Source organism: Dasypus novemcinctus, chromosome 29, assembly GCF_030445035.2.
Source record: "Dasypus novemcinctus isolate mDasNov1 chromosome 29, mDasNov1.1.hap2, whole genome shotgun sequence".
Classification (NCBI taxonomy): Eukaryota; Metazoa; Chordata; class Mammalia; order Cingulata; family Dasypodidae; genus Dasypus; species Dasypus novemcinctus.
Genome location: NC_080701.1, coordinates 18,380,651 through 18,403,250, shown reverse-complemented (window position 1 = coordinate 18,403,250; position 22,600 = coordinate 18,380,651). Strand labels below are relative to the sequence as shown.

Here is a 22,600-nt window from a genome sequence, read left to right as displayed (position 1 = left end):
TAGGTTGCCTATGCTGTTTTTTAGAACAAAATGATTCCATTCCAATGTCATTTTCTCCAGCTTGGGGGAAGGGTCTAATGGAACTTTCTGTGATGAGGGAAATATTTCATTTTAATTAATTCAAATGTACATGTCTGCCTACGGTCATGTGTGCTGTGCAGCACAGCTCTAGGTGATTCCTCACACTGTGGCTCTAAGAGTTGGGCAGAATGACATGGCAGCCAGCATCTGCTGGGGCTGTAAACAACGGACGGAAAGTGGCACTGAGGAGAGAAGAGAGACTTACTCTGGAATGCCTACTTGGGAGAGTCATTGGGTCCTCCTTTTGATATTGAATGAGTGCTCACCAGAGCGAGGCTTGAGCTAGATGCTAGGTGTAAAAAGTGGAACCATCTCTGTCCCCAAGAGCTCACAGGCTAGTGAGAGGATCAGAAAAGTGGGTATCTGGTTATAATATAGTATACTAAGTGTTAGGGTAGACTTATGCCTGGAGGCAAAGGCAGAGAGAGGGCATCTAACCCAGGCTAGGGGAAAGGCCAGGAAGGGGACAGGGAATTAAGAAAGGAAATGACCCTGCATGTAAATAGAGGAACTGGCCAGGTGAAAAGGAGAACAAGGGCATTCCTGACACTAAGGAGGGAATATAGAAAGGCATAGCAGCCAGACAGGCCTGGGATATAAGGTTAGGTTAGCAATGGAGTGACTAGGATGATGAAAATGTAGGGTAAGGGCCAACTCAGGAACTCTTGCCTGCCATGCAGAAGAGTCTCCTGTGGGCTGCAGGAAATCAGAAGAGAGCGAACCTTGGAAAATGATGATGGGAATGGAAATACAGGGTTTGATTCACATTTCTATGTGGTCTTGGGCAAGTTATTTTCTTTAGGTCTCATTTTCTTGTCTGGGTTTATTTATAGTCAGGAAAAATGAAAGGCATGATTAATACCTTAAACCCTTTTTGTAATTCTGGTGCAAGTTTAGAAAAGGGCACAAATAAAGAAATGTTGTGCTTGTTAAACCATATTGCAAATACAGTATAACATGTTGACTATTCTAAGTGTAAATTAGGCCCTTTAGAGTATGCTTCCTTTCTTTACATCTAAATTGCCCTTAATGTGCAAAGTAAACTGAGATCAAGAGACAAAGTGACGTTTTCAAGGTCATGCATTTATTTTCTGTAGAGTTATGCTCTTTTAGTGTATAGAAACCACACAGAACTGCCACACTAGACTAGAACTTAATGAAGTGTCAGATCATGTTCACATTATTTACAGATGAAAATATGGAGATCGACTGTTAGTGGTAGAGCTAAGATGAGAACACTTGACTCACAGATAAGGGATTTTTCTACTAGATCATCCTGCCTTTTCTTATACGATGTTTTTTTTTTTTAAAAAAGCCATTTCAAGGTCAGACTGCTATTAACTCTACGCCATAATAATTTTTCATTGGTGCAAGGTGTCTATAGAAGATGACATATGTCAATCTGTCCCTGCCCCAGAGTACTATGGACTGTTTAAGCAGTCCCTGAAATGCAGGATGGAGAATAATAGACCGTTTTAAAAATGGGTTCCTACTTATAATTATCAGAAAACAAAAGTGCACCTTTAGAAATTTCTGCTCTAAGACCCCAAACTTAAATATAACTATGATTTATTTTTATTTTTTCAGCTTATTTATCTTTAATCTGTGCACACTGAAACCAACTGTGATTAATAGCACCTCATAACCTTACAAAAATATTATACAGTTAGAGTTATTCTGTAACAAAGCAATTAATTATTAAAAGGGAAAAGCCCAATAATGAGTCAGTCATTGTATTTATATATTTGTAGAGGCACAAACAGCTTCAAAATTGAAGAAATAAACTGAGTGCAAGCTTTGAAAAAGAATTTTCCCTCACACAGATTTCCTAGTCATATCCTTGCCCTAATGAATTCACTCAGAGACTGGGCCTGGATATTGATATTTTAAATAGTCCTCCTTTGATTTTTTTTTAAAAGAAATCTGTTGGCTTTTTAAAAGAAAAGATATATTTATTTATTTTAAAATTTATCACCCCCCCCCCGTGGTTCTCGTCTCTTCATTGTTTGTTCGCCTTCTCCAGGAGGTACCTGGAACCGAACCCAGGACCTAAACATGGGAGGTGAGAGCCCAACGGCCTGAGCCACATCTGCTCCCTGCGAGCTGGGATGTTAGCTCATTGCGGCGGGTGTGGCATCAGCTCATCTTCTTTAGGAAGTACCAGGACCTGAACCTGGGACCTCCCATGCGGTAGGTGGGCACCCAACCGGTTGAGCCACATCCACTTCCCTCTTCATTTGATTTGGATGACCAGCTAGGTTTGGAAATCATGACATGACATGAAGAACTCTGCTGAGATAGTTCTGAATCACTCACACCCCAAGCCTGAGGCCTGACACTTACTTGATGTTTTCCTATCTGCCTCCTATGAAATCTACCTCCTGTTAATCTCCAGTTCTATTTCCATACTGAAATCTGCACATAGAGCCTGGCCAGATTCCAGATGGTGGTTCCTCTAGTTTCTACCTCATCGCTTCACATTGGGGCTACCAGTCATCCAGTTCCAAGAGGTGTGGCCAGGAGAAACTTGAGCTTTGAGCCTCACTGAGTTCTTTATGTTGAATGAATGAAACAGGCAGCAGTGTTCAGGTGTGCTCCAGGGACACTGAAGCAGGCAGGTTGAATTTACATATTTATGAGACAAAACTGTTTGAACTTAAACACACACACAGGCAAATTATGTCACTGTGGTGTTTTCCTTTAAATGCTTTCCGTGAACAATATTTCCCTAGGTTGTATTATTGATAAACACAAGAACTACATCTGGAGGAAATCCTTTGAAATTAGATTCTAAATCCACATTAAGGACAAGAAAGTAATGAGTACCGAGAGTCACTTAATAGGAGTGCTGGGAGTAACAGAGAAGAAAAAACTAGATTTTTCTTTTTTTCTTTCTAAGATAAGGCAAGTACTTAATTCCTTGCTTTCCCTATACCAAGGTTTGTTTGACTTGAGCTGTGTGTGTTTGTGTGTGTTGGAGTGTGTGCAATAAAACACAGCAACAAAAAACAAGGTCTTAAAATGTTACTACTTCGAAAATACATCACCATTCTTCAACCTTCGGTTGGAATTCATCAAAGGAGGTGATGCCAAACACACAAACATAAAATGGCAGCTCTAATTATTACAGAAACACAGAAGCAGAAAGGACAAGAAGTCATTTGGTCTTTCTCTTTCATTTTTAAAAAACATAGCTGAGCTGATTTAATTTTCCAGAGAGACAGTTTCAGATATATTTATCGGGACAAATCTTCAAGAATCTGAGACTAAATTAATTATGTCGTCTGCAAGGCAGGTGAGGTACTGCTTTTGTCAGTTAAAGATACAGCTACCATCGTTCAGAGAAAATATCCCCAGAGCAAATGAGAGGCAAGGCACAGTAGCTCTGCAGGAGGTGTAGGGGGACGAGGACATGATTGGAAACAGAATCTGTCTGTTTAATTATGGAAAGTTCTCTAAAGGAATAGTTTTGGTGGCGCCACTCTACTGCCTGGCAACACACACTTCTGAGGGGAAAGGCAAAGGCAGGGCTGGAGGCTGGCTCAGAGAGAGGGTGGAACGTAATTTCCCCATGAGCTATGGCTGAGATGAAAGCAGCAGCCCTGCTCCCTCACCAGGCTTCCTTCCTGGTGAGGAGCACAGTTCTGGTTGGCTCATACTCGTTACCATTTATTTGAGCTACAGAAGATGTACCGCAGTAAACAAAGCAGCCGCCATAAGCAGGCTTGCATCTATTTCCAAATCATTACGCGCTTTTCACTATAGGGATAGTTGAGGATAGGGAATTTCTGCAACAATACTCTAGGAAAACACACACACTAATGTTGATTAATAAGCCAGCGCTACATCAGAGTTGTAGAAAATGAGGTACCACTGTGCCCAATAATTTTAGCTCACACCACGCAAGTTGGGGGAGCTAATATCAATCTACGAAGTCTATTAGAGGTTCAAAAAGTGATCCGTTGCCAAAGCTTTCTTAAAATGGAACTGTTTGAATGGGTTAGTAATGATGTAATTTCCCCTTCTAATTAAATACCATCTATGAAGCCATGGAGAAGATTACAATGATGATTTGGTACATATCAGCTGGTGAAAATGAATTTGGGCAGAAGGGCCTGAACACGTACACTGAGCAAGGTAAAAATCAATAAAACAAGATCCGTTCAGAAACAAAATCCAGAGACTTAAGATTGGGGAGAAAATAGTTGTTTTCTGGACAAGGAAGATCAGTTCTGAAAAGCTACAAGTTACATTTCAATCTAAGGATGGGCCAGGAAAGTTATTCAACCCATGGCTGATGACCTCTTAGAACCCCAGGAGGAAAGTGTGGCCTTTGCCGCTCATGACAGCTGTCACATACATCCTGTCAATAGCAGATTCAACCCACACAACCTTTAAAAGCAATTTCAGTTGACATAGGAGAGGGAAAAAAATCGCTAGAGGTAAAATAGATTATGAAAAAATAGTGTTCAAATGTATTTCCAATTCTGGTGCAAGGTATATTCCATTATCAGTATCCTTAAAGTAATGTTGATTTTCATTCAAGTAAATATATAAAAAAAAGTTTAGCAAAATTCAAGTGTTTTACCAATTTAAAAAATACTGCTAAATGATGAAATAAAGCTATCTGGATTCAATAAGGGGGAGAATATCATTTTCCCTAGCATTGACTAAGAAGTGTATATTACCCACAGGAATCAGAAAGGGGTTTGAAAAGCTGTGTTTAGGGCCTCGATTTCATGACTTCTACTATAGTTCATTTTCATCTGTGAACAGCTGAGCTGCCAGAGAATCTGCTAACAATCAAGAGGAATGACAACAGATTATCTGAAAGTCACTGAAAGTGAACTCTTTAGACACTGTCTAACCTACTGGTAAATACATTGGCAGTGATGCCATCATTCAAAGAAAATTCCAAACTGGGTGTGGCAGTTTGAAGCTTTTGTGGCCCCCAGAAAATCATATCCTCAGGGCTAATCCATTCCTGTGCATGTAAACCTACTGTAGGTGGGACCTTTGGACTAAATCCCTTCCATCAAAAGCCTTTGATTAGATTGTGTGGCCCAGCGTGGGTCTTAATCCTCTTACTGGACTCCTTTATGAACAGAAGAATAAAAAGCTGCCTATATTGGAAAAGCTGCACAGATAGTGAGGGACCCAGAAGCTGAGACAGAAGGCCCCAGGGGTCAGAGCTAAAATCAATGGAACACAGGAGCTGAGAGGAAGGAACTTTAGCTGGAAGCTGAAAGCAACAAAGCCCAGAGGAGAGGAAAGAGACGAATGGACACTGTGCCTAACTGCCCATCACTGTAGACTGCAGAGCAAGGATCTCCTGATGATGCCTTGATGTGGACACTTGAATGGCCTCAGAACTGTAAGCTTTTGGCCGAATAAAGCCCCACTGGAAAAGCCAACCCATTTTTTGGTGTATTGCTCCCAGCAGCTTTGAGCAAATAAAACCACTGGGTATGAGAGCTGACTACCAAGGCAACTGGGTGGACAGCCCCTGATTGAGTCGTTGATGGTGGATGGTCCAGATGAGCCAGGAGATGGGAAATCCTCCGTGGTCCTCTGGCTTTACCTCAGTGTGCTAAGCCTGTAAAATTTGTTTCTAGACATCCCACTTGAATCATGGTGCATTTTGCAACTGTTCAGAGGTGTTAGTGTCCTAAGGACTCTGTTTAGTCATTCCTTTCCTACTCTTACTTTTTGAATGTCTGTTATGTATTTTCTCTTGGAGAATGTCTTTTATTGGGGTTGGAGGTAGGAGATGGAGAAGATGGATTGGAGACCACAGGATGAGGTTTAACTTTCACTGAATTCTGTTACTCTATAAAACTGCACCCCTATTAAAGAAGCTTTTCTTTTGAGCTGTCAAAGTGTAAAGGATGCCCTTCCTAATGACAGGTGCCACTCCAAAGATAGTCAGGGCAGTGCTGGGAGCAGAGGATGCCACCACGTCACCTAGACTGGCTATGTCTGGGATTCAGGTTGCTGTACCTTTTTATTGGTAAACATGAGTTTTCCAGCTCAGTGTCTTAAAACCTAGTTATGGAGGAAATGCTCTGCATAATGGACTTAATGATCCAGGACTGGAATAGCAGGGACCTGGAATGAGGTATGTCAGGAGAGCTATGCTATTTATACCTGGCCAAAGCTTACATAGGCATTTCTGCACTATCCTTGCTGCTATTAATAAACTCTCACTCTGTGTGAGCGGCTAATTTAAAAATGAATTTTACATGATTAGAAGTACCAAAAATGGAAAAGAACCTTGAAATATCTCTGCTCTAGTAGCCCTGATAATTAATTGATGATGTGTCCAGGATATAATATGGTAAGAGGTATGATTTATAATTATTGTTTTCTAACTACAACCTTGGGGTGATTCAAACAATTTTCTTACTGTCCGCTGCATATCAATAGTAACTTTGATTGTTTCTGTGGCCCATGCCCTTTTCCTTTCTTGACATGGTATCCATTTCTCTTTTGCTCCCAAATCTTATCTGTCCATCAAGATTTGCGAAGGGTCCTCCAAAACTCTTCTCCAACTCCTCTATCCTTTTTGGGTCTCTGTTTTCTGAACTCCTAATCTGCCAACAGTTAATTTTATAATTTAGCACAAGAAGTTCTCTATGTATGTCCATTTAGCTCTTCTCTCTTTCTGAGTGTCAAGTACCTCACCCCTCGGAACTGGGCTTAATGTTGGATGTAGCGTACCGCAGCTCTTGCTTCGAGATAGGTATCCCAGCCAAATCAGTGGTGTGGGTTCATTTACCAGAACCCCAGCAATAGAATTCTCTTGTTACTGACCTTTTAGGAGCCCCCACACTTTCAGAAGTCCCTAACGTTCATAATGCCAAAAGAAGAATTATAGAAAAAAAAAGCTGACCTGAAATGCACAAGGAGTATTGTCCACACAATAAACTCTCAAGTTGTAATCCAGGGAGTTACAGGACATGCAGCCAAAAACCGCCACCTTGAGTTGCTTCACAGCACAGTCTGTGATTGGTTCTCCAGTGAGGGCATATGTCCCAAAGCTGTCTAGAAGCACGTGACAGGCAAAGGGGTCCAAAAGGCAGTAACAGGATGTGGATTCATCTTCCACTGACATCACTTCCTGTTGGGGAATGGTGTGTTAAATTTTCTCAGCTTGGAAAGAAGATGTGATTGAACAATTACTTTGTAAGAAATCTATCCATCCATCCATCCATCCATACCCCCAGAAACTTATTTTTTAAGGAATATTTTATTGTTAAATGCTGTTCTTTCTTTTCTCAGAATAACTGCTTAAATCAACCCTTCAAGAAATGGTTATACTCAGTGTTTACGAATTCTAAGTGATAAATTATAATAAACATCACTTTGAATATTTTCCTATTTCTACTTAACTTGCTCAATTTTGAGTTTAAAAATGTCTTGAACAACCTCAATAAACAATCCTTTCCTTCCTTCTTTCCTCCCTCCCTCCCTTCTCTTACATTACTGTAAATCTTTTCCAATATCTTTAAGGTAAGGTTTCTTTTCATTCAAACTTTTTATACCTTTTCATTTTTCCATTCACAGGGGGGCATTAAATAAATGGTTTGGATGCTACGTACTATAATATATCATCTTCCCTGATAAGAACTTTTCCCTGTGTGACTGGTTTGATAGAGAATGTAACACCATCTGGATGTAAAAGATTGTGAGGAGATGCTGGGAATAAAAGCTAAAGTGTAAGGATAAAGGCACAGCAAAATATAATGGAAAGGAGACTAAAGCATGGCCCCTTTATGGAACCCTGTGGAACTTGGTGCCCCAGGAAATTTGCCTGTGGTTGTACTAGGACCAAATAAATGGCAGAGTACATCCTAGAACAAACAAAATAGACTAGTTTTAAGACCTAGAGTAAATGCAATCCATGGCAGCAACTGCAGACTTTTCTTCTCCTAAAGAAACATGGTTTTCCTCTTACTCCTTTTTCCTGAAGCACCTGCTGGGAGCCAAAAACCCAGGGCTACCTGCACAGGTCATTGTGTTCCTACAAGATAATTCACCTGCTTTCATGCAAACTGACTTCAGAGGGAGATAAAAGGCATGCCGATCAGAGAGAGAAATCAGAGCAGAGCTTTCACTTAAAATAGTAATTCACTTGCGCGCTTTCTTTGCTGCGCCTGCCTCCCTTGTTGTTAGCCTCTTATTATATATCCTCCTTTCCTTGTTTCTTCCTTTTGTTTTCTTCTGGGACTAGATCTCTTTTGCATGTTTTCACAGACACAGATATTCAGAATCTTTCAAAGCATTCATGAATTCAACAGACATTTATTAAATACCTACTGTGTTCCTGAATACTTAATCCCAGTTATGTTACAATCTCCATGATGGAAAAAAAAAAGTGAAACAGACAGTGATTTCTTTTCTGCAAGCAGCCTGTCGGCCTGAGCCTTTTTCCTAACATCACAGAATAAAGTTGAGTTCAGAAAGGGACCTGGTCGGGTTGGAAAAGAGGGGAGTCAGTGAGGCACACACAATACGCGTCGGTGCGGGTAACTGCAACCAAAGAAGCTCTGGGTTATTTCCTGCCTCTCTCTTCCATTATCACAGGCCAAAAAAGTAGCCAATACCTTGAAGTTGTTGTAAAACACATCACCAACCCTCTGGAAAACAAGAAAAAAGTACTCAAACCTTACAGCTGACTCATTTTGTCGACAGGGTAAGGTTAGATCCATCCCATAGTGGAAGCCAAGTTCCATTTTTTCAAAAGACTAGGAGGGTCTCACCTCCCACTTGCCCTGCGGTGTCCTCTTCTTTAGATGGACGTTCCAGTGCTCTGCGCTGACGTCTGCACAGTGTGGTATGGTCAGGGCAAAGGGCGTGGTGACCGTCATGTCTGGGGGGCCACAGGTGACTTCAGGACTCAGGAGCACCTCAGAGCCGTCTGATGGGAGGCTTTTCAGTTGGGGAAGGGAGAAGAGGAAGAAGTGTAATGAGGGAGTGGATTTGAAGGAGGATTTGGCCACAGACTGGCGTTTCCCTCAGGCTGGGCAAAATCCCTCCCAAGATGCCCTTCTGCACAGCCCCACACAGGCAAGGGGCTCCTCTGGACCACCTGCCGCTTGGCCGTGGAATGGCAGCATTGGTCTTGAACTGCTCCAGCGGCAGAGTTTAAGCCTGGTTTCCAGCCGAGGGTTTGTCAAACTAACCAACAGCATGCCAAATATTTCTTCAGGCATAGAGGGCAGAACTGGGGAAATCAACACACCCACTAACTGCAGATTCCATAGTCTCGGTGACAGTTTATCAATAACCAACAGCTGAAAGTTTTCCAGAAATGATGGATTTGTTAATCTTACCATCAGATTCCTTATTCCCAACAACACCTTATATTAATACAATATTCTCAATGCCAGTAAGTGATAAAACAAATTATTATGGGACAAAACAGCTCTTCCAACATACCTAGATTGAGGATGTCTATTCTGGTTTGGAAAACATGTTTTCTACCAATGCACCAATACATAGGTTATAAAGTGACAGTGCAGTAGACAGTTATAAATGTGCATAATCAAATACATGTACATATATCTTTCCCTCGTTCCTGTTTTAGACCTAAATTTAAAATCATTCCATCCAGGCGTGGTGTTCAGATTTTTTCTGTACTGTGAATTATTTATAATGGGAGTGAAACAGAAAAGAAATGAAACTGAGTCAAAGGAAAATAACACCACTTGTTTGAATGCCTCCCTCTTTCATTTTCTTGTCTTTTGTTTTAAAACTCTGCCCCCAAACAGTAAGGAGGGGTAGTTTATAGGACGAGAATCAATGAGAAGACTCCAAAAGTCTACTCATTTTACCCCAACTGCTTACACAATCTTGAAGAAGCTATTTTTTAAAAAGATTTATTTATTCATTTCTCTCCCCTCCCCACCCATCCCAGTTGTCTGTTCTCTGTGTCTATTTGCTGTGTCTTGTTTCTTTGTCCGCTTCTGTTGTTGTCAGCGGCACGGGAATCTATGTTTCTTTTGGTTGCGTCATCTTGTGTCAGCTCTCCCTGTGGGTGACACCATTCCTGGGCAGGCTGTACTTTCTTTCGTGCTGGGCGGCTCTCCTTACGGGGTACACTCCTTGCGCGTGGGGCTCCCCTACGCGGGGGACACCCCTGCATGGCAGGGCACTCCTTGCACACATCAGCACTGCGCATGGGCCAGCTCCACACGGGTCAAGGAGGCCCCCGGGGTTTGAACCGTGGACCTTTCCATGTGGTAGACAGATGCCGTAACCACTGGGCCAAGTCCGTTTCCCTGAAGAAGCTATTTGATCTTTCTTTTGCTGCATTTTCTCTTATAAGAGATGTAATAATTCAGAATCTAGTCCACAAAGCAAATTTAAGACTCTTAGATGAACAATGCTACATGAGAGCCAGGATCAGTATTAATACCAAAGTTTTCACTCACATTACCTAGAATGGGCATTTAAATATTATACCTGAACCAAAAAACCCCTTTGGCAACATAAAGATGAAATTTAGTTTTAAAACATACCACTCTTTCCCAAGATCTAGTATAAGCATAATTTTCTATGAGTGCATCTGACAAGCTATGAATTTCCGAACTACTTTTGTTGACATCTCTTGAACTCTCAAGTTAGTAGTAGTCACTCAAGATCATGATCTATAATTAGCTGCAGGGCCATCTTATGCCCACCATATCCAAACAAAATGGAAGGATTTCACACCATCCTCACCCACCCCCTGAGAAGCCCCAGTGACGCCTTCAAAACAAAAAAAATTCAAACTTGCATGAAGTTCACCTTGGTCCCAAGCTGATAACTGTTCCTCTATCAGGAAAGCATAGCTTAGGCTGAAAACCTGCGTGTATTTAACCTTTAAGGGGAGCAAGCGGGAGGAGAGAGAACTTGAGGTTTGAAAAAAGGTGAAATTCAAAGGAGCAGACGCAAGCATGATGTGGCAGCCCCATGTGGATGGCTGCCAGCTGCCTTGGGGAGGGTGAGGCCCACGTGTAACTGCCACCTGCAGTCATCGTGGCTGGGCATAATGGGGCTGCCTGGGAGTGACCAATGATAAGCTCGCCTAAAAGAAGCATTCAATTGCTTTCGGAGAATCGTCCCCCTTGCTGAACATATTGTTCAAACATATGGGAATTTGGGGAATTATTTAATGCCCAATGAACTGAAATGGGCTAATGAGATGAACTCTCACACTCACTGTGAATAGCAAGGCTCCTTTCAGTAACAACAAACAGCGATAGGAGGCAGAGGCCCTGTGCAGGGAGCATTAGGCAGAGCGTGGACTGGGAGCTTTGCATTAAGCAGGCACTGGGTGTCTGTATAAGGCCACAGGAAGGAAGTTCAAGCTCTATGTCTGCTCCTACGTGAAAATAGCAGGGTCTCTGGGGAAGGAACAGAACTTAATCTCTCCACTTCCCCCCATGATTAATGACGATTTGTCCTTTTTGGCCACCTCCTATCTGTGGCAATCAGGGAGCTCTGCAAATATTAATGGAAGCTCTCTACACACCTGGGGAGGCAGTGAGACCAGTAAAAGGTAGCAGATAAGTCCATCATGGTGATGAGGGCAAAATCACCCTACATTTCAGACTCAACCGGCTCCGTGGCCAAACTGGCCTTTGCTTCTCTGGTACCACTAGGAGATTTCTGGCCAAATCCCTGGCCCTTTTGACATCCCAAGGAAAGATGGGGTGGAGTGGGGGTGGTCCAAGAGGAGTGATGGATGTGGACTCAGGAGATTTGAGGGCAGTGGGCTGGGGAGAGAAGCCTTTAATCAGGCAGGGGCCAAAAATGAAGCACTGTAAATGAAAGTATAAATGGCATTGAAGTTTTCCCACAGTATGTAATACATGACAGGGAAGTAGGCATGTCCCTGCCGAAAAAAAACAAAGATAACACATTTTTCTAAAATAGCTGTGAGCTAATAATAACTGTGAACTACTAATAGTGATTTCAGAACCAAAATATGAGCCACCTCAGAGCTTCACTCAACCTAGTGTGGTGGTGGAGATGGAAAAGCCTTGTTGCATGGAACTTCTGCTACTTATTTTTTTTTGAGGGGGGAGGTACTGCTCTTTGTCTCTCTTTACACACACCTACGCCCACAGTTTGAATGCTGTACATGTTTATAGCTTGTAAAAGGAAAATAATTTAAGAGCCAGGTCTGTGTAACCTGGCGACTTCTGGAGCAAATGTGTGGATATCTAACGGTTATGAATTCAAATTTCTGCTCGCACCGTGCAGCCACGGGTTCAGTGGAAAACGCTCAGCCTTGCAGCTCTGACAGTGCTAAGGTGGTGGGGGAGGGAAGTCACAGACCTTAGGAGCAATGCACCTGGTAAGACAGACCTACACGGCTAACCCTTGACCAGTGGCCAGAAATGGCAACCAAGACTAGCTTCCGAGAGCCAGAGGCGTGGGTAGAAGAGCTCCAGTACTCTCACTTCTGTCCTACTGTGTGCTTGGTGGCACTACCAAATGCCACAACCCTAGTCTGACCTCCTCTGTCATGAAACCCTGATAGTGCGGCTGAGTGGCAAGTTGTGGCTTTGGAGCCTGCCTCCACCTTACATAGCATGGCTGGCCATGGGACTTGGGGCCAGTTGGTTTACCTTTCTGAGCCTCAGTCTTTTCCTACTCAAAATCCTTCCTATTCTAGGATTATTTTGAGAGTTAGTAGACATGAAGCACAAAAGACCTAATAAGTGACACAGGTGAGATGGCTAATTCATTCAATAAACTGTCATCATGTCAATATGTGGTTTGACTGAATTTCCAACGCCTTAGGAACGTGCATCTGGAATGGAAGGCACCTTGGCAACCACTGGTCTCCAGCCTTTCATCCTTGCACCTACGGCAGTCCTCAGCTCAGCAGATAGAGTAATCCTCCTGAAAATGCTTGTTTGTCGCCCCCACAAGGAATTCCTGCTGCAGTTCTTGCCACTCTGGAGTGGTCTGTGCTACCTGGAAGAGTTTCCTTCCAGCTCTCATGCCCTTCTGGTCTTTGTTCACGTGGCACCTACCAATGAGTGTCTCCCTGCCCACCTCCCCCATCCTGATAGCTGATCTTAGCTTAGGAGGGAAGGGAGGGAGGGAAGGAAGAGAGGGAAGGAAGGGAAAGAAACACTCTTCCTTACACTAAAAAGTCAACTGAAAATGGAGGAGGATTGATGGAATTTAAAAAATCATCATTTGGCAACCAATCATATTAATACTTGATTCTGTCAAGAATCATCAATGAATGCTAATCTATTGGGTAAAAGTTTGATGAGTAACAGGAATATTTAGATGGAGTCAAAGAATCTTCCTATAAGGTACTTATTGATTACAAAGGATAAAATACTAGTTTATGGTGGAGAAACCTGGCAGAAACCACCTAGACCAAGTTACTGAAGTTCCCATTATCAGTAATGGGATGAAGGGACAGAATATACCTTCTGATATGAAACAGCTCAGCATCCCATCTGTGATATTCCTGCAAAAGCGCATGAGCTGAATCTGATCACAAGGAAACATAACACCAACCTAAACTGAGAAGCATTCTAAAAAAATAACCTATTTGCATTCCTAAAAAATGTCAATGTCGTGAAATATAAGGAAAGACTCAGGGACTGTTTCAGATTAAAGGAGATTGAGGACACATGATACCTGAATATAACGAATGGACCTGGACTTTCATTTGCTATAAAGGACATTATTGGGATAATAGGTGAATTCTGAATAATGTCTGTAGAATAGACAGTAGTATTGTATCAATGTTAATTTCTTGATTTTGATCACCGTGTTATGGTTATGAAAAGAATTTCTAGTTTTGGGGATATACGCACTGAAGAATCTAGGTATGAAGGGGGATCTTGTCATCAATGACTTAAAAATATCTATGTGAACATACAGGAAGGGAAAGGGATAGAGAGGGAAGGAGGAAGAGAAAGAGAGAAAAATATAGTGGTAAATGTAGTAACATGTTAAACTGTTGTGAATCCAGGTATTGGGATATCTGCGAATTCTTTCTACTAATTGCAACTTTTCTTTGAGTCTGAAATTGTGTAAAATAAAACAAAAATAAGTTTTTGAATGAATGAACATTGAAGGGCCAGGGAGAATCATTCCAGAATTCTTATAATGAAATCTGCAGGGCCACCAACTATTATATAAAATGTGGGGGGACTGGTGATGGAGGCCCTGCCGCTGGTGGGATGAGGTGCATGTCCATTCCATGTATAACAGACATTCTGCAGCATCTACCTGCACACCAAGGTCAACAGAAGGTCATACTGAAGATGATCAGCTACAAGGAGGGAACAGCTAAGCAAGGCAAATCTGGAGGAAGATGAGTGCACAGTTTGCTTTCAGTATTTCTTGACCTGATCCTAGACTTGTAAGTTGTCACTTCCCTCAAGCAAAACAACTGGCTCCAAGTTTCAAGAGGGAGTTTTCATTGTTGTTGTTGTCTGCCATGCTGCGCTTGATAATTAGCCTTCCCTCCTCTCCTCCTTATGGTCTATATTATAGATTAATGTAGGTTTGATCACCTTTACCAGAGTTTCACTCGGGAATCCAGGCAGGAGAGTAATGATAGTTTTACTGTTAGACCCTGGGTCGATACATAATTAAATCATATTTTAATGGGATAGACATTAAAGGCTGATAGATGGAAGCTGTACTTAGTCTTACAATTAGAGCTCAGCAAGGTAGTTCCCGTTTCCTATTGTTTTCTACCTATGAAGACACATAGTTTTAACTACTATTATTTTCTTTTTCTCTTTTAAACCCCTCATATCTTGTCCTAGGGTACCAAAACTGTGGGGGATAAACATCGAGATTTTGAGGTTTATTATTTTATTGTTTTCTTTGAGTCGTAGACCTGTCTCACGTTCAGATTCTGGCCAAAGATTACAGATCAGTCCCAGGAAAATGTCATCCTACCATTTCCTGGAGAGATCGGGCATTTAAAGCCAGCATGGCTTATCAGCCAACTCCAACACTTTGACAAGGTCTCCTGAGGACTTTAATTCCAGTAACGGCTATGACTGATGTAAGAAAAAAGAGTTTTGGGAAGGAAGACAAAGAACTAAGGAGTAGAGAAGAGGAAAAAGAGTGAAGTTGAGCAAAATCTTCCCTCTTTTTCAGTCTTTCTGTAGTTCTAAAATTATGATATGTTTCAGAATTCCGTGGGCAGCTTATTTTAAATTATATTCCTGGCTCCCACCACTGAAGAGTTTAACCCAGTAGTTCTGGGATAGGGCCCAGGAACCTGCATAATTTTAAAAATTGCATTGCTTCCATGTGAGATGGCCCTGGAACAAAACTTTGAGAAAATTTGTGTGGTTCTTAAGAAAATGCCCAAAGTAACACTCATGCATTAGCGGTTGAGGTTTTGTTAATTTTAGGAATTTGGATGCTGGTCAAGTTTAAATGCTCAAGATTAAATCCTTGCCTGAAGTTACTATGACCCACAATTCAATGGCACAGGGGTTGTTCCTTCATCATCTTTCTCTAGAATGTGTCTAAGTAAGCAAGGATTTCAGGTTGAAGGGTTGATTAGCAGTACCTGGAAATAATGTAAATCAAGCCATTAAAGTCCATTAGTTTGGGCAGGAAAAGGAGCAGTAACAGTTGACTACAACAGGCAACAAGTACTATTCCCTGAGGATAGAAGCATGTGACTTGACTCAGAATGGTTTTAAAGATCGGGGTCATCCAAACATTATTAGAAATAGGATCACAGGAAAGGAGATGGTACAAGGAAGTGGGATTGGGAGGGGAATCACATACCCACTATAATGAGTATCAGGATTTGCTGAAATTTGTGTATAACACTGAGAGATTAAACTGTTTGCCTATGTTAAACGGCTTTAGTTTACACACACATTCGTAGGGTGTTTACCAATTAATATACTAAAGGAATCACAAATCATGTGTAAATCACCAGTTCCTAGATGCAATTTAAGCCTCATCTTTCATGCAGTGTCTGGCTTGCATTTAGCCTGTTTTCTAGGAGAAATAAGATGATGGCTCACTGAAAGTGCTGGAAGGTGAAATACAGTGAGGGTCAGGAGGTAAAGTGAATCTGTGCAAAATGCTGCTGTGGCATTTTTAATATCTATGACATTATTTGCTCATTTACATTTTGAATGGGGAACACAGTCTTCTCTGGAGGAAATCTTAGCCCCACTTCATTCAGTTGTTTAATTTTCGGCTGGGAAAGGAGCTATGAGTAATCAGGTTCAATATCTTTGTTGTTCATATGAGTACTGTATTAGTCAGACAAAGGTGTGCTGATGCAAAGTACCAGAAATCGGTTGGCTTTTATAAAGGGTAATTAATTGGGGTAGAAGCTTACAGTCACAAGGCTATAAAGCATAAGTTAGTTCCCTCACCACAGTCTGTTGCCGCACATTGGAGCAAGATGGCTGCCGGTCTCTGTAAGGATTCAACCTTTCTCCTTCCTCTGATGGCTCCGGGTCCCAGCTTCCTCCCATCTCAGCTTTACCTTCCTATCTAAGCTGTAGGCTGGCATAAGGCTCATCTCTCTTCCAGGGCTTGTCTCTTTCGAGGATCACCTGCTTTGCCCTCTCCACAAGATCAGTTGTGAACTATGAGGCGAATGGCTCGGCTATCTACCTGGGGCTCCAGCATAGAAACTCAACTCTCTGTGTTCTTGTTCTCTGTGGGTTTACTTCCCTCTCTTTGATTGGGCATCTGTTTACAGAGCCCACAGCTATAGGTGGGGACTCAAACCGAGTCACCCTAATGATGTGGTCAAAGAAAAGCCCTAGTTTCTTCTATTTTTAACGTTTATTTTTATTTCTCCTCACCCCCTCGTTGTTGGCACTTGCTGTGTCTGTTCATCTTCCTTGTTTCTTTAGGAGGCACTGGGAACTGAACCTGGGAACTCCAATGTGGGAGGGAGGCGCCGAATTGCTTGAGCCACCTCTGTTTCCTGCTTTTGTTGTCTCTCATTATGTTTTTTCTTCTTATGTCTCTTGTTGTGTCAGCTTGCCGCGCCTGCCTGTTGCTCCAGCTCATTGTTTTCTTTAGGAGGCACTGGGAACCTTTGCTCCCTGCTTTGTTGGGTCTTTCATTATGTTTTTCTTCTTGTGTCTTGTTGCATCATCTTGTTGTGTCAGCTTGCTGCGCCTGCCTGCTGTGGCAGCTTGCTGTCTTCTTTAGGAGGCAGTGGAATCTGAACCACACACCTCCCATGTGGTAGGCAGAAGCTCAATTGCTTGAGCCACATCTGCTTCATTAGAAGCCCTAATCTTGATTTAATAAAGTAAAAGTGAAACCTCTGAGTCTAATACAATCTAATACACCCAGAGCAACAGACTAGTTTACAAGCACAATCTAGTATCTATTTTTAGAATTAATAAACAATACCAAACTGTCACAAGTACAAAGTACAACTCTTGGAGGAGGCAGAGCTGGGCTTAGACCCTCCTGCCCCATTAGTGGCGATGGTGATGGTGGGGTTGGGGCTGGAGGCAGCAGTGGATGGAAACGATGCTTCCTGGGACACAGTCTCCAAGGGTAGGATTTTTTAGGTAAAATGTTGGCATGAGAGTTGTTAAGGTTGTGTGTATACACACACTGGAGAAAGCCTTAGGAAAGCAGCACCCTGAGGTTCAGAGAGTGGTCAAAATAGAGCCTTGTTTATTAGTTTCCTGTGCTACTGCAAGAAATTCCCACAGATTCACTGTCTTAAAATCATGTGAGTTTATTAGGTTACCATTCTGAAGGTCAGAAGTCTCACAGGGTTCAAATTAGGGTATCAGAAGGACTGTGTGATTCTGGAGGCTCTAGGGGGAAATCTATTTCCTGGCCTTTTCTGGCTTCCAGGGTCCACCTGCATTCCTTGGCTTGTGGCCCCTTCCTCCATCTTTGACACCAGCAGCACAACAGCTTTAAATCTTTCTCTCTGACACTCCTGCTTCCCTGTAACAAGAACTCTTACGTTGGGCCCACCCAGATATTCTAGAATAATCTCTCTCTTCCCAGGTGCTTAACTGTAGTCACATCTCCAAAGTTCCTTTTGCCATGGAAAGTAACATATTCCAAGGTGTGAGGACATCTCCGGGAAGCAGTTGTTCAGCTTGCCACAAGGCTTTTCATGGCATTTTCACTTTGATGTTAGAACCCAGCGCCCATCTGCAGCTGCCTCCCCATCCGTGTTATCTTGCATACACCACACAGTGTGACCAAGAAGTCTGCAGGCTCTCGTAATTGTCTCCCCAGGTTCCCCACATTGATTTTGATTTCCAGAGTGAAGCTCCATATTTGCTTAAAACTGTATGGAATCCTAAGCAGTTGTTGTGATTTTTCTTGAAGATTATCATCAAGGGAGTTAGGAGGTTGATTGTCCAGGTTTTCAAAGGGCTGTGTGGATTGTCTTAGAAAACACAGAGGGCAGCCTGTGTGGGCTGGTGTCTTCTCCTAGCATTTTTATTAGGCTATAACTAAGTGAAGTGGACAGGCTGATATATATTAAATATCTTAATAGGACCTGTTATTTCTGCTTTCAGCATAGGCAATAAAAGAGATGACACATACAAATAAAAATAATTACAGTATGTGGTGTTTCTTTACAATGTGCAATCAAACACATGAACCAATGACTTTCCCCTTATTGAAATAAGGTGCACCTTCCATTCAAATATATTAACAACATTCACAATCCATTGTTATCTTGTCAATGGCGTCTTTAATTAAAGACTCCCCTGGACCTCCCTAATTACTTTACATTGTGAGCTTACATGGGTTTCAAACGTACTTTGATTAAAATGATGGTAATTTTATTTATGCAGGTTTGTTTGTGGACCAAGGGGATGTGGAGGCAGAGTGGGATGGAAAGAAAGGTAATGAGCATGGGTATGGGGGAAATTCTTTCCAAAAAAAGAGGATAATAAAATGAGAAAGTCAGAGTTTGTCTCTCCTCTTTTCTTTCTCCCCTTTTCTTCCTCATGTTTTCTCTTCCTCACTTCACGTTTGGGGGAAGAATCGTTTTATATTCTAACCCAAATGACCTTGTGAGGAAATCATCATGGCTTTACTAAGAAAAAGAGCACAATCTTCAGGTAAAGGTGCATTAACCCTTCTGGGCCATTAAGACACCATGTGATAAATTGTCCCTTTTATTGGACTGTGTGGGGTTGGATGCCTAAAAGAATTAATGCATTTCCCAAATGGGAGCCAATTTACTCCCCTTGAATGAAGCAGAAAGAGTTCCCCCGTTTGCTAGTTAGGAAGCATCTTTTCTCAGCAATTCCATAGAGGTTCTAGAGGTTAATTAATGTCAGTTTATGCCTCTTCAAAGGATGGGAATATGCCATCCATTCTATTCTTCCCCTGAATGTATCTAAAACTGATTTAATGTAACAAATAGATTCAAATCCATGACCAATCATTGAGCAGAAATGGCGACAGGGCCAACTCTTTCATTTCCATCCATTACTGTTAAGCAGGAGAAGCTTGGTGGAGTAGACAGGGTCAAATGTTGCTTAATGTGGCAGAAGCCACCTGTGCAGCCTACTTGGTCACTGAACGCATGATCTAAACACTGGCACACCTGGAGTTTGGACTCATGATGGACATTAAAGTATAAGTCATAGACCAGAGTGTGGTAAGAAAGAGAGTGACTCAAAGGATTCGATGTGGGGAGGCCTTTGTAACTTCATTAAGCTCTTGATTTTAGAAGTTAATAATGCTTGTAGGACTAAATTGATCTTTCCTCTCAGTCTAAGGATGTGGTAGGCAAGATAAAGGGAAGGACTTGGCATCCTGGGACAAAACTAAAGGAGACAAAACTAGAGGAAGTTCCCTGAGCTTTAGAGAACTTCTGTAATATATGGAATAAACAATTAAGGACAGACTTAAAGAATAATATCAAAAGTTAACTTTTATATGACAATTTAAGGTTTGCACAGGACTTCTCATATCTGAATGCAGTACATAATATATAAAATTTAGAGATGCTATAACTGAGGCCTAGAAAAGACAAAGGCCATATCACTTATAAGTGGCAAGGAAGGGGTCCCAGAACTTCTGCAAGCCTGTGTTTCCCCCACTTCATCATAGCACCTCACTACCTGTAATCTTATGCAGTTACAATAGTTAAGTCTGTTCTACTTCCCTGACAATTTCTGTATTTTACTCACTGAGTTCAAGGATGGGCCAATTCTGATGTGCAGAGGCAAAAACAAAGGGATAGCAGATTTCACCCTGCATGAAACAGATAAGCTATTCTATGCCGAAGGGCGTGACAACTTACTAGTATGTAAGACTGTTGTCACTTTGGCCAAAATCTAGATGTGGGACTTTGATTCAGCACTCATTTTTGTTCTTGGTTACAAATATTATTTTTGCCTTTTGTTAATTTATTTTTCTTTAATCCATTCCCCCCCCCCTCCTTTCCTTTCCCTTCTAAGTCAAAGAGCTGTGTGCAATACCTGGAAAGAAATCCAAAGTTGCTTCCTGAACTACTATTTTGATAAACCCTCAAGTGACCTTCAGCTGGCAAACCTCTCTACTAATTAATCACTAGTTCCCAAGCCAGAATTCTGGGAATTATTTTCTACTCCTTCATCTCCTTCACCCCACATTAAACACACACACGTGGACATCCACGCACACACAGGATCTTGCCAACTTCTGTCCTAAGACTCTCTCAAATCTTCCTGCTGACAGCAAAGTGGGGATTAGAGAATGGATTTACAACATTGAAACTAGAGACAAGGGCACTCAAAGGTAGGGTGACTAAAATTTATTATCTAAATCCAGATACTTTGAGGGTGTAAGGGGACATGGTTGATAACTGTGCCCAGTGAAAGAGGACATAGTTCTAGGGACTCACAAGGGGTATGCTTGTAGAATGAGGACTCGAACGAGAGCAGCAGCAGCAGAGGTGGAGCAGAAGATCATATATGGTAGATGTAAATATGACCATGTCTTTCAAATCTTAAACCTTCTCAATCCCTTCCCACCAGGCAACTTTCTGCCAGGTAGCAAACAAAACCTCCCACGATCTAGGTCTTACTTATTCTTTCAGCTGCATGCCTTGCCACTCTTGCTTTTGTACTCTGTTCCATCAATATTGAGAGTTGCTTAATTTCCAATATATATAATGCTATTTTGTACCACTGTGCCTTTGCACATATTAGCTTTCCTCAGCATGACTTTCAGTTTAAGCCTGAGACTCTTTGTCTCACATTGCATCAGTTCTTGGCAACCTTGCCATCTTCAATCTCACTTACCCTCCACAGCTCCCAATCATGATCAGGGTTCATGTTTTCTACTTCTTGGGAATATGGGGACCTGGAATTATACAAGTGCTCTTTGTTCCTCTCTCCTTGGCTTTACCACCATGCCTTCTCTTTCCAAAGCTTTTTTTTTTCCTATACCCTACTCAGCATGGAGCAAGTCATCAAACAGATAAACAATGAGAAGATCAGGTATCAGCGTCCACTTCCTACAGCTGACTCAAATTTCTGAGTAATTTTCTTAGGACATCCTTTGTTTGGCTCTGGATAGGAAGGGAGTAGCCACTTTTGATGCTCGCATTGCTCCAAAATGTAACTTTTCATTTTCTCTCTCCTCGTCTCATTCTTACATCACTAGGGAGGGAGGTGGCACAGTGTGTGGGTGGGTGGGAGGAAGCAGTGTCCATTCTGACGAGATAATGTCACTCAGTCGGGTTCTGCAGGGAGGTGGGATGCTGGTCTTGACTTTATAGCTGGCAAATCTCTGAAATTAGAATGTTGGGGCACTTAGTTCTTTTTTCTTTCTCCTCCTCCTCTTACTTCTCCTCCTCCTTTTTATCACATCTGAGCTTTAGTGTCAGTTCCAGGAAAACAGAAAAATTCCACTGGGCCCTAACCGCGACCTTGGTACTGCTCTACAACTTCTCTCTTTTGCATGCACCCCTCCACTCCTGCCAGCAATAAACTCTTTTGATGTAACGTAGCATGTTGTTATTAATCCACAGTACCTAATACATTTAGAACTTAATAGTTATTAAACTGAACAGAGATCTGAATATCAATGGTGAATAGTATTCCAGAGTTCCAGAACTTCTTCAATGGGAAGGTGCAGTGTTTCTTGGCTGAGATGTAGGCTGGCTTGAGACTGAACCTCCTGAGTAGGTCCTCCAAGCTTGAGAAGCCAGAGAATCAGATCAACCCAAAGGTATCAATCAGACCCTTCTCCCCTGCAGCCAAATCCAGCATCTGATTAATCACCTCGTGTCAGGGTAGAACTCCCACTGGGTATCTTATTTAGAGCTCAAGAGGCAAGTTTCTGATCAGGGCCCCCATACTAATTGCAGTAGCCTGGTAGCAGTGGTTTCTTACCTTCTGAGAAATCAGAGCCATCACAGGCCCCAAGAAGAGTGTATGCAGTCTCCTTTTTTACCAGAGGGGAGAGATTTTAGAATGGCCTCAAATATCTGCTTTGACATACAGCAGTTTACAACAGATTCATTACAAATAAACTCCATTTTTACAAATTTTATTAATGG

General features: G+C 42.0%; 1 protein-coding gene across 1 annotated transcript in view; it reads right to left on the bottom strand.

The window, feature by feature from the left end:
- Positions 1–22,600, bottom strand: part of UNC5D (unc-5 netrin receptor D) — a 245,011-nt gene that overhangs the window by 34,359 nt on the left and 188,052 nt on the right. The window contains exons 12-13 of the mRNA XM_058289814.2: positions 8,844–9,012; positions 6,974–7,201 (exon numbers count right to left, since the gene is read on the bottom strand). Coding sequence (XP_058145797.1) covers positions 6,974–7,201; positions 8,844–9,012 — 397 coding nt within the window. The remainder of the gene's footprint in view (positions 1–6,973; positions 7,202–8,843; positions 9,013–22,600) is intronic.